The sequence below is a fragment of the Nothobranchius furzeri genome, chromosome 14, assembly GCF_043380555.1.
Source record: "Nothobranchius furzeri strain GRZ-AD chromosome 14, NfurGRZ-RIMD1, whole genome shotgun sequence".
Classification (NCBI taxonomy): Eukaryota; Metazoa; Chordata; class Actinopteri; order Cyprinodontiformes; family Nothobranchiidae; genus Nothobranchius; species Nothobranchius furzeri.
Window position 1 is genome coordinate 31,156,118 of NC_091754.1, and position 13,287 is coordinate 31,169,404.

The following is a 13,287-nucleotide window of genomic DNA, read 5'->3' on the forward strand; positions in this document are numbered from 1 at the left end:
CCCACCCAGATATAAACAAACGCGTCTGCCGAACTTTTACTCCGTAATGTAAACTTTAATGGGCTCGACACACAGGAGGCGACATCGCCTCTCCTCCATTCATTTTCAATGAGACATGCGCGACAAAGCGATAATCGCAGGTCTCCCTCCTTCTAAGCAAAACGCGAAAAACATGCGTGTGAAATTTTGCGCTCGTGCACGTGTCAAGCACAGGCGACCCAGCGACGCGATCCCAGAAAGTTGAAATATTTTCAACTTTTCATCACCGTCGCTGGGACGAGGACCAATTAACGGAGGTTTCATTCACTGACCAATGAGCGGACAGGATGCTCCGTTCATCTCCGAGCAAACATGGAGGAGAAGTTGATTATTATGGGCTCGACACACGGGAGGCGACAAACGACGCGATCAGCGAAATTTGTCGCCGTCGATTTTATTGCCTGACACACGGGAGGCGATCCGCGGCAGCGGCCAGCGGCAAAGCCGTCTACGCGTTTTGTTCCATGGCGAAATCGAAACTTCTGTTGTTTTGCTTGGCTGTGTCAGGTTGGAGGGAATTAAGGTTATTTCCAACTTTCGCTTAGTAGGAGAGAGACTCGCGATTATCGCTTTGTCGCGCATGTCTCATTGAAAATGAATGGAGGAGAGGTGATGTCGCCTCCCGTGTGTCGAGCCCATAAAGAGCAAAATCTGGACGGTGTGAGGTGAGTTTGTCTCACTGCAGAAATAAAAACACACACAGAGCGCGAGCAGTCAGACGAAGCCGCTCGCCAACACTCGTGTGTGTGTGTGTGTGTGTGTGTGTGTGTGTGTGTGTGTGTGTGTGTGTGTGTGTGTGTGTGTGTGCGTGTGTGTGTGAGCGTCAGAAGGTTGAACAATAACCTGTAGAATAAAGTCATCATGCTAGAGAAGCTTCTCTGTGGTGGACCACACCAGCTTCTGCCACAATAAATAATTATAATAATAATAACATTTTAATTTCCTTTCTGAACTATTTCTGTTGAGTTTTAATGTTTAAAATATGATAGATTGTTGCTGACAGCAGCTACATTTAAGTTTCACTTTCTGTTCTGACTGAATGCTGCTGCAGCATGGAGGTGTAGTTCTCAGTCATCCTGGACATGGTCATCCTGACAGTTTTAGCTGAAAACAGCTGGAAGTTTCTGGATGTGTTGGAGACATTTAGCCTCTCATCCCAGAGGCTTCTTCCAGACTTTGGTTGTGGTCAGAAACAAACACACTGGTTGTCCTGCAAGTCTTTTTTTTCTTCTCCAAAACATGTTTTTGTCTAATTGAAGGTGATGTTGTTCATAGAGTTAAAATTCATGTTGAAGTTAACATTATTTCATCAAGTACGACCTGTGGTTAGCTGGCTCATGTAAAACAAGTCATGTCTTCAAAGAATCGGAATCGGGAATCGATAGGAACCGGAACTGAAACAAGGAATTGGAATCGTTCAAAATCAAACGATAGCCAACCCTATAAGTGAATATTGTTTTTTAAATATATTTTATGTGCAGTTTTTTTAGGGCTTTTATGTTTTCTGTAAAGATTGGTATGCTGAAAATCATTTAATGGTTTGCATAAAGCATGAGGTTTTGGTTAGTAATCGATTGGGAGAATAACAAATGACTGACCTGGATAGTGTAAGAAGTATGAAGTGGTAGTGTATATGGTAATGAAGCAATCAACAAAAAATTGTTTATCATTGCATGACTTATTTCAGATCTTAAATACCCCAAATGAGTCAACTTGTTGAATTTATTAATGATTTATTATCAGTATATTCACATATTAATATTACTAAATTAATAAATAACATATTTACTTCCTATTAAATTAAACTGGCCTGCTCTAAGTGTTTAAGGAAGGAGTGATGTGATGTCTGAGGATCTTGGTAAATGTCCATTTACACATATTACCACTCTAATTAGTTTAAATCTATAACCAACAGTTAATAAAAGGGGCAACACTTCTTCTAAAATTCAGTTCCTGCAAACTGACCCAGTTTGGCCAAACTGGGTCAGTAGCGCATGAACCTTGCTTTTCAAGGTCAGACTTTCTTTGCAAAAATCCATCAGAGAAAAAACTCTGGATGTGAAACGTCTTGCCAGCAGACCTGGAGGTTATGTCTGATCAGCCGATGCAGATTCAGAGGAATACGACCTTTGACATCTAGAAGTCAAACTGCTTGAATGCAGTTGTGGCCACACTTGTGGCCAGCAGGATCGCCGAGAAGCCTCATCAGTCGGATGGTTTTAGTAATTTGATAATTTGTTAAACCTAAGTAAACATTCAGCTAAACTTATTTTATAACCCAGACATCACAATTTTCTGAGATGCTTCACTAGGTTTTTTAACACATCTAAGCTCATATTTCATCATTGCTCATTCAGTGTCTCAGTTGATATTACCTTAACTCGTCATCTTCCTCCGCTTATCCGGGTCCGGGTCGCGGGGATAGCATCCCAACTAGGGAGCTCCAGACTGTCCTCTCCCCGGCCACCTCCACCAGCTCCTCCGGCAGGACCCCAAGGCGTTCCCGGACCAGATTGGAGATGTAACCTGTCCAACGTGTCCTGGGTCGACCCGGGGGCCTTCTGCCGGCAGGACATGCCCGAAACACCTCCCCAGGGAGGCGTCCAGGAGGCATCCTGACCAGATGCCCAAACCACCTCAACTGACTCCTTTTGATCCGGAGGAGCAGCGGTTCTACTCCGAGTCCCTCCCGAATGTCTGAGCTCCTCGCCCTATCTCTAAGGCTGAGCCCGGCCACCCTACGGAGGAAACTCATTTCGGCCGCTTGTATCCGCGATCTCGTTCTTTCGGTCATTACCCAAAGCTCATGACCATAGGTGAGGATTGGGACGTAGATTGACCGGTAAATCGAGAGCCTGGCTTTCTGGCTCAGCTCCCTCTTCACCACGACAGATCGGCTCAGCGTCCGCATCACTGCAGACGCCGAACCAATCCGCCTGTCGATTACCTTAACTCATCATTTAGAATAATTTGTTCTGCATCATCCTAGTAGTAGAAATACAGTATTAAAATAAGTTTTATAAAATATATTTTTGCCTGTGTCAAATTATAAAGTGTTGTTTCCCTGGGGTACCCAAATTACCTATAGTTTCATCATCAATCGAATACTAAGGGGTCAATAATATTGACCATTCATATTTTTTTGGAATATTACATTTTATTGAATACCTTTATATTCTATTGACAACTTATTAAAAGTAACCATTTACATCACTTTACAGTACAAAGGTCCAACCCCCTTTCTAACCTCCAGAGTCAAAGAATTTAATGTTTGCAGAAAATAGTGTAAAACTGGACGTAACTGATATTGTCACTAAACTATAAAAACATAATTGTCATGGTCTGTGTCTGTGTCTCTTTGTGTTCCTCATGTGTCCCCTGGTCTTCAGCCCTCCAGATATATCTCTCAGGTCCTGTGTTCCTTTAGTCTTCTCCAGTCACCCCTCTGCAGTGTGGATAGTTTCAGCCTTTCATTTTGTTAGTCTCTTTAGTTTGTTTTGTCCCACCGGTCTTTGTAGTTTTCCTTCCCTTTAGAATATTAGTTATGTGGTTGCTTTTTCTTGTTTTTAGGTTTTACTCTTAGGTCATGTGAGTTCCCTCCTTGATTAAGTATTGCTTTCTCCCCACACACCTGCAGCTCATCCGCCTCCCATTATGCCCCAGTGTATTTAAGCCCTGTCTTGTCTCAGTGTCTTGTCGGAAGGTATTTAATAGAATTTAGGTTTTTTTTTTCTCTCCTCGCTCTGACTCACACTCCTGCACATTAGGTGGCGGTAATGCACCTTAAGTTGGTTGCCACCCGCCATTTAAACGGACATGAAGAAGAAGAAGAAGAAGTGTCTTGTCGGTCCATTGTTGTTTGTCAGCGTTGTTTTTGGTGCTCTGTGTGAGCTTTGTGTCTTGTCTCAGCTTTTGTGCTCCATGTGAGCTTTCGATGTCCTGGATCTCAGGGCTTTTGGATTTACTTTTGTTCATCCTGCAATAAAAGGATTTTTACTTTATATCTACTCCTGCCTCTTGTCGTCTGGGTAATCTGCATTTTGGGTCCTAACCATCCCCGCAACGTGACAATAATATTATCTTATCTTTCTGCCATAAACCTTAACGTAACACACCTAAGTAACTGTTTTGATTTTGCATGCTAGCTGTTAAACAGCTACCAGGGAATCCAAACATAATAGTGCAAAAACTGGAGAACATTAAGTTTCCTCCCATGCATGAATAAAACTGCTTAGTATTTCCTGACCTGTTGGAGTGGAAGGAGGCCGTAAACACTGAAATTGAAAGCTTCTGTTGAAGTCTCGGTTTCTCAGCTGTTTCTCCTAGTTCATCAAAGAAAACTGCAAGTCTGCCTCTCTGTGCATAATTAAATTACAGCATTAAGGCTGAGAAATAAGAATCAGCGGGCATGTTCCCTTGGTTATCTTGAAGATAAACCAGAACAAGAGTTGGTACTTTACTTGAAATTGGCAATAAACAGCAACATAAGCAGGACCAGAAAACAAAGGGAATTCCTGACTTCCTTTCCCGGAAGGATACGCACAAAGGCTTCTGTATCTGTGTGCCGCGAAGCCTGAACTTTCACAGAAGATAAAAACAATCAGCCTGAAACGTGGAGCCACTATTCATGACCTAAAAGTGCAGCTAGTTTCAGACTGAGGAAGCAATGACATTAGATGGGTTACGACAGACTGTTGCAAGCAAAGTCTAGAAGAGGAGAGGCTTAGCGAGGAAACCAAAAGCCAGTCGGAGCTGGTCCAAGTTCATGGATGCCAAGTGACCTTTAGTGTCTGAAAAGGGTCGGGAGGCATGTCAGGGAGCAATTTTGTCACTAAAACACAAGCAACACTGTTTGTAACTCTACATAAATGTGAGCTCAAACAAATCAGACAGACAGAAAGAGCTGCTTTAATTAACAAACAGCTGACTGCAGCATATTTAGCTATGAGCATGGTGTCATGGTTCAAATCACGCTTTGGCAGCTTTTCATGGAAGCTGTCTTTTGGCAAAATCCAGATATCCTACATCCAACTGCAGAAAAAGCACTCTTGACTTAGTGAGAGAGGGAGCTGAGGGCAGTTTCAGGTGGTCTCTGATCAGTCAGGTGTAACTCAAACCCACTGAAACCTGCCTGATATATGTGAAAGGTTTGTTGTGTAAGAGGATCCTCAGTGATGACCTTATTACTCAGACCAGCGTGTCACTATCAGTGTTTAAATGTTAAGAGATATAGACATTTACTTCAAGTTCCTATCATCTAATAACTGATGAGTTTTTACAGCAAATATAAATGTTTTTCTAACAAAATTATTCAGAAATAATCAGCAAGTGTGGGAAGATGTTTAGCAAAAAAAAAAGCACCATTCTCTGTAAATGTACAAAAGCTTGTGCAGTGTGGAGCTACGCAAAGACATATCGAGTCAGCCATGTGGGTTTTGGCACAGCTGTAAACATCTGCTGGTGACACCGATCTCTGAAAATCGGAACCTTTCCAGGATCAACCCACATCTGTCTTCTCTAAACCACCATCGATCCAGTTTCAACCTCTGTGCTACAATAAAAGTCTTGTTAATCTCTGCAGCATGCTAAAGCTCATATGCTTTTATTTCTGACTTATGTCTTATCAAGTAGTTTCAAAGTCTTATGGTTAAGTTGAATGTCCTGAATCTATTCTCAGGTTTTGTTTTCAAGCAAGTTTTTCTTTTAAGGGACATTATGGAAGTTTGACAGCCAAAACAATAAATGTCTTCTTCATACATTCTCCTGCAATGCCCTGGTCCTGTAGAATGAGCCCTGGCATTTTTACTGTGATTGCTTGTTTTTCTGTAAAATCACAGAAAAAGAGAGCTGCTCGGGTCAAGCTGGCTGCTTCATGCGCGTTCACGCTCAGGCATAGCCCGTAGCATTTGCTATCAGTAGCTTTAGCAGAAGAGTGAGACAGTGCCACTTTGTCGCTGTTCCTAACGCCTAGTGACAAAGCTAGCTACATTTCTGAGGACCCTTAGCTACTTTCTGTAGAACTTTCTTCTAGATAGTTCCTGCAAATTAGCAACAAAATAGCCATTTTCCCTTCGAACCGTTCTTTGAACGTTTCAGCTGTCTTTAAGGATATAAATGCTACAGATACAAAGAACCTCACTGGTGCTTTAGCTCACCTGGTAAGACGGACTCTCATGCATGAGACCTGGGTTTGAGTCTGGATGTGAACATAGTTTATTTAGAGTTTCTTTTTTACATTAATGGTATATTTTTTTACAGTAAGATGCCAAAATGTTTATTCGAGACTCGCCGAACGGCATTGAATTCACAGATAAAAAAAGATGTGGGTTCTACTTTCATTTTGGAACAATTTTTCAAGCAAGGGAAGGGAATGATCTGAGCATGCAGGAGGACTGACCCATCTTAAACCTTTGTCAGCTGTGCTGAAGAGAAAGGTACAGAACCAAATTATTTAATTAATTAGCTGCGCATTCTCCTGTCCTCTGTCCTCCATGCGCGCCTCGTGCACGAGCCTACTATTGAAGCTGCTGTTATGCTTTTGGCCTGAGGGCGCAATCGCAAGCATAAAAATTCAAAAGTCCCTTTAAAACAAAAAATAAAAAATTTAATCAGAAACAAAGCTGCAGAGATTACTCAGCACATTTTGTTCCTGCTCTGACCTCCAGCTCTGACATTAGTGACCAGAAGCTCATCTGATGCAACACCAACAGAAGAACCAGGCAGGGGAACCAAAGCGGACGCTGATGATGGGTGGAGTCGTGCTGCTTCCTGCATGTGCACCAGATTAATGAGCTGAATATAATCCTGGGAAAATCCTGGAAACCATGGACAGAGAACTGACCATGACTCCAACAAACCTGGATCTTCACGAGACTAAAGTTTCACCTCTAGTTAGTCACAGATCAGGTTTTATTGACCTCTAAAGACGGAGGACAAACATGAAAGCTGTGGTTCAGAATCAGGCTTATCCCACCAAATACTGACTTCTGAATCTGTTTAAATCATAAATTACTGCTGCTTTGATTCAAAATTAGGTAACACGTTAGTTTAAGGAACACTAATTAACCATTAATTAGCTGCCAATTAATATGCATATTAATGGACTAGTAAGCACTTATTAACAGCTTATTACTAATGTCGTAATTCTAACATTAACAGGCCATAAATTAAGAGTTTTATCTAAATAAGCCATTCACAATGGTTTGTTAACTGAAAGTAAATGGTTAATTGCTGATTAATGCACATACTAAGTAGCTCAAATCAATATGTGGCTTTTAAAGAAGTAATTCAAGGGGAACATATCCTTGCCATTAAGTGGTTAATTAATACTAAACTACTAGTAATTTGTTATGAACAAAATCTGACTTTAGAATGGGGAACATATTCTTGCTTACAAGTGGTTAATTGATTGTTGTTTAGGCTCTATTAACATGTGGATTCTGTTGTTTATTTACATAATACCAGAACACAATATTTTTGGTTATTAATGCAGAATAACTATTCCCCTTGAATTACTTCTTTAAAAGCCACATATTGATTTGAGCTACTTAGTATGTGTGTTAATCAGCAACAAATGATTTACTTTCAGTTAACAAACCATTTTGAATGGCTTATTTTGATAAAACTCTTAATTTATGGCCTGTTAATGTTAGATTACAGCACTGGTAATAAGCACCTAATATCAGCTTAATAATGACTAGTTCAGAGTTAGTAGTCCAGTAATATGCATATTAATTGGCAGATAATTAATGGTTCATTTGTGTTCCCTAAAGTGTTACCCAAAATTAATATTGTCTTTGCATCAATGAAAAAAATACATTGGTTTTTCTATTTTTTGGTCTTTTATTTTCTGCAAAGAATATATTTTATTTGGAATAAATAAAAATAAAATGTTTACTATTTCAGCGTTTTCCTCCTTTTGTGTACAGCTACTTAAATAAAACATGTTCCTTTTGTCCAATATTGTATGTATTTTGTTATAATGATCATATGTTGTCTTATTTAACCATAAAATCAAAATAAAAGCAAATTGTACAGTAAAAATGGAAAACTACTCATATAACGAGTACAGGATCATTAAGCTAAAAAGTAAAATGATATTGATCTTGGAAGAGTAAAAAAAAACAATAAATACACAATTTATTTAGTTTGTCTTCGTATAGGAAAGTGTTTTAAAGAATGTAAATTATGGATGAAACTTCCATGCTTTCACTTTTTTTCCAATTATTTGCTAAATGTTACGGTTTATTTACTCTGAGTGGTCGGCTGCATCACAGTAAATGCACACAGAGATGGATTCAAGCAGATTGTTATTTCTAAAGTCTCCTCCCTGAAATCTGCTGTGGTCGTTCAGATCCCACTGAACACAATCCAGCCCCGCCTCCTCCCCTCACTGGGTTTAGTTTGCATTAGTCATATAAAGTCCTCACCTGAGCTCTGTGTGTGTGCGTGCGTGCGTGTGTGTGTTGTGCGCGCGTGCGTGTGTGTGTGTGTGTGTGTGTGTGTGTGTGTGTGTGTACTTACTGCTGGTTGAGGACAGAGGACTGTAATCAGACCTGCAGAGAGAGGGGATGTGGAATATAGGGGGGGACAGGAAGCGGAGAAAGGAGACAGAAGTTTATGTTACGGTTTATGAAGTGCACTCGACATGATCTATAGCACAACACACTCCTATTTCAACTGAAACGCTGACAGCTGGTTAAACAGAAGGAGACATCCAGCTGGAAAGGTCACGTTAGTCAGAGGCTTCTATCTGAAACTGGGACTCAAAGTTTATCTGATGCAATTTAGAGTAATGCACATTCCATCTAATGACAATAACAATAATTCTACATTTCTCTGCAACTTTAAATATAAGTAATAATTTAGCATGTTAGCCAATGTTTGTATGTAAGACAGTTTAAAAGACCTAAACGTGTCAAATCCCTTAATGCTCGGCCGTGTTTAAAGCAGCTCATACAAACATATTTGATTAACATTTTTACTGCTTGAATCAATCATTTTAATGTTTAAGAGGCAGATGTTTCCAGCTGTTCATATCAAGTTTATGTCTTCTCCTTGTTAGAAATTCCAAACATGCTTGATAAAAACGAAGCAGTATTTCTTATTTCAAATGCACAAATTAATGTGCAATAAGTATTAATGAAAATGTCTTTCCATGTAAGATTTAACTAATGTGGGGTAAAAAAATGCAGATTAAAGAAATTATTTTTAAATGTTTAAAGGTTTGGTACAATTACATTTTTTATTTTATTTAATGATGAACTGAAGAGAAAACACAACCTGACAAACTTTGCTAAAAGATTTATTTCTAATTCATTGAACTAGACTAAAAACAGGAAGTGAGGTGATTTATTTTAAAGTAAATATTGATCCAACATTCAGGTTATTGACTTGATTTATTAATCAGCTTTTCTACTTCTTCCCGGCTTTTATCCGACTGATACCTGCATCTGTGCTGCTCTCCACAGGTCAAACACTTGGATTCAGTTCCTCAGCAGTCAGATCGTTTGCTTCTGCCTGTTCAACTTTCACTTTGTGTTTATTGTTTCTGGACAGAGATGAAGTGAAGCAGAGCTTCCAGACTGGGAACGGCAGCGAGACGAGTCCGTCCTGCCAAATCCTCACCCCCAGAGGAACCATCAACACTACAACTTATAACTTCACTCCAAACATTCAGGAAACTAAAAAAAAAAAAAGAAAAGAAAATTTCCCTTCTTTTTTTCGTTTTCCTTGGAGCAACTGTGAACTGCTGTGTCTCCTACTCTCTCTCTCTCTCACACACACACACACACACACACACACACACACACACACACACACACACACACACACACACACACACACACGCACGCACACACACACACCTTGTTGGTCCTACCTCCTCCTCTCCTTTTAACCATATCCATCCATTATCTGCTCAGTCTCATTGGTTAGACTGATAACTTCCTGCTCCTTATTGCTTTAATGATATTAGAGACACAGCAGGAGGGGCAGTGTCGTGGTTGTTGGCTGATGGGACAAAAATCATCTCAGATTGTCATTCTGATGGATGACAATATATGTAAATTAGGTCACGGTGCTGGGGTAAAAATATATCAGAGAAATAAAATTTATCTCCATTCATCAATCAGATTGCTTTAACATCTGAGCTCATTTAGTAGCGTTTACATTACAAAATAGATGCTGAAAGATGCATTTTATATTTTATTATTATTTGACCTGATAAGAGACATAAATGAATGTAAAAATCCTGCTGATGGTTGTATTGATTGACTAATCAAAAGCATTAACACAAATGAGAACCGTTTAAAGAATCTCTGAACTGAAATAGGTGCTTTTATCACACTGTTGGTTCAGGAAAATCATTCATAATACTAATAATTTAACACAATTACTTTCCAATGTAAGAAAAATAATCCACTGTTCAAAGAGAACTGTTTGTTCATAAATTATCCACACTAGAAACAAAAAGTATGTTGTAAATCTGTAACACGAGTGTGTTATAATAACTATAAATGATTTGGTGTTTATTCTAAACATCTAAGATTAATTATGCAACATAATTAAATCACATTTTATTTCATCATTAAGCTCTGATCTCTACCACAGTACAACACAAACTGTCACATACCGCAAGAGAAACCAATGAACATCTTGGTTTAATGTCTGAAACGAAGTAAAGGAGAATTATTTAACTCTTTAATGTTAAAACAGGCTTTGATTTGAGGTTTTAGGTGATTTTTGCCATGTGAGAAGTTCACATCCACGTAGTTCTGCTCCACTCACCCTCCAGTCTCGGCTCCTGAGTCCACACAGTCATCTTCTTTTAGGGGTTTCTCCATCTCAGATGGTCTCAGAAGGCGCAGCTGGTGACCTCATTGTTAAAAAAAATCCCAAAGTAACTTAAAAACCGATGAAAACGAGCAGAAGAGCTCTGAGAACGAGCAGAGGACGTTCAGATCTAGCTGTGACTACAATCCAACCACTAGTTTAACTAACTGGAGCAACAGGCAGATTCCTGTTGGGACGCATTTAAAGACTGTCGATAATCTAAAAACTACTAGACTGGAAAAGGACAAGCAAATATGCAAAAAAATAATAGTTTTGTTTCCTCCATACCTCATTCCTACAACTACAGAAAAATATAGTAAAATAAAATGATTAGAACTAAAGTTATTTGTCACTTACTGAGAATAACGTGATAATGTTCACTGTTGCTTTTTACGTGCATGTGGCTTTTTACGAGCAGTACTTAAAGGCAACACGAGTGAATGTTGTGCTGTGGCTTCACCAGCAGGTCAACTGCGGTACTACCCTACCACATCTATATAACGTCGTTCAGAACTTTTTTCATTATCTGAAAAATGAAAACATTGCATCCATTTATTTTATGTAAATTAATGGAAAATATTTAACTGGAATTTGTATGAGATGTTAGGAAATAAAATAATATATTTATTGCAGGCAAACACTAATAACAATTCAATTCAAAATCAAAAATACTTTATTAATCCCAGAGGGAAATTGATTGCTGCAGTAGCTCAGAATAATAATAATAATCAAGTCATCAAAGAGTAATTGTATATTACAATGGCTGTTGGCAGGAAGGATCTCCAGTAGCGGTCAGTGTTGCAGCGAAACTGAAGAAGCCTCTGACTGAAGACACTCTTCCGTTGTCAGACAGTCTTGTGAAGAGAATGCTCAGGGTTGTCCATCATTTTCTTGATTCTCGGGAGAATCTTTCTTTGCATTATCTCCTCCAGCGGTTCAGAAACTGCCAACACTCTGGCTGAGTCCTTGAAAGGGCTTAGACTTCCTCCATCTTGTTGGCCAGTGATCTCACATTGCCCATTATGATCGATGGAAGAGATGGTTTGAATTTCCTCTTTCTCTGTCTCCGTTTTGCTCCCGCTCTGCATCCACGCTTCTTGCGTTTTAGGGCATTTGGGATTTGTGGCTTCAGTTGAGGTACTATTTCAGCCTTTCCCATGTTAATCAGCTTCTCCCGATTGTAAACCAGCTTGTTGCCATGGTTATGCATAATAACAAATGCTCAAAAAATGAAAAAAGCTAAAAAAAAAATTGCAGTAAAAATCCTCCAAGCTTCACAGCACCAGAAACAGAAAAGTAAAGTGTCCAAAAAAAATACAGTTTTTCTTGAGAAACTAGAAGAAAAAATGCCCAAGAAAAGGCAAAACTTACATATAGTCAACAGAGCTACTCCAACATGCAGCCACCCAGAGCAGCGCAGTTCCGAACATCATCACATCAGAGAATGCACGTTGTGTAGTTGTTTCCTCAAATTTCCAGCTACATAATTATTATTTTTCGATAGATGTTACTTTTCTTCAGTAAACAACCTGTAATAATTTCTAATGGTCATGTGGTGACTTTATTTCAAAGTCATGTAGGACTCTAGAAGGTGCTACATCATATACAGGCCTGTATTTGATACAGCACCTTCTAGTGTCCTACAACCCTCCAAGGCAATTTATTACAAACCTTCCATCACACACACATTCACGCCGTGGTGGTGATAAGCTACAATGTACCCACAGCTGCCCTGGGGCTCATTACCTGCTTTGTAAATGTCGGTAAATACTGTTTATCACCCACTGTCCACTCTCTTTTAATTTAAGTCTTTTGTTATAAAGGGTGTTAGTTTTGGAGCATATATTTGATCGTTTGTTCTTATCAGAAACCTGGTTGAGCACAGATGCATTCGTCGTTCTTACCAAAGACTCCCCACCTGGTTTAAGTTTTTCTCTTTACGCTCAAATGAGTGTCTATTAAACAGCTTCCATTTGAGCAGAACCCCACCTTTGAGCATTACATCTTCGTTTTTAGCAGCTCACTCTGCATCACTCACTGTCTATAGGCCACCCAGACATTATGTTGATTTTATCAGTTTGAAGTTTCTATCTTTTAAAATGAGATTAATGTGATGGGTGATGTTAATCTACACATTGACCGTCCATCAGATTTGCTATCTAAACAGTTTTTAAACATTCTTATTTATTTGGATTTTACTGAACCCTCCAAGCAGCCGACACACAACAGGGGACACACCCTTGGTCATGCCAACACCTACAGCCTGGCCTGTGGTGTAACCTCTGTTGTTGACTTGGCTGTCTGATCACTTTTGAGTGTTTTTTAAAGTTACTGATTTAATTCAGTCTCATAAGTCTCCTCAGGACTTTTCTTAGTATTGTTTTCTATGTAAATGTGGCTTTAAGGTGCTACATT

At 39.3% G+C, this 13,287-nt stretch overlaps 1 protein-coding gene across 2 annotated transcripts in view; it reads right to left on the reverse strand.

The window, feature by feature from the left end:
* LOC107389666 (protein FAM124A) overlaps positions 1-11,015 on the reverse strand; it is a 30,799-nt gene extending 19,784 nt beyond the window's left edge. The window contains exons 1-3 of one of the 2 annotated variants that reach the window (XM_070544481.1): positions 10,828-10,952; positions 10,673-10,707; positions 8,563-8,594 (exon numbers count right to left, since the gene is read on the reverse strand). Coding sequence is in view for 1 of the 2 variants with exons in the window: in XM_015965919.3 (XP_015821405.1) it covers positions 8,563-8,594; positions 10,828-10,883 (88 nt within the window). In the remaining variant the exon portion in view is untranslated. Of the gene's footprint in view, positions 1-8,562; positions 8,595-10,672; positions 10,708-10,827 lie in introns of both variants that reach the window. The other variant, XM_015965919.3, reaches the window with a different exon arrangement.
* Positions 11,016-13,287: the final 2,272 nt, after the last annotated feature.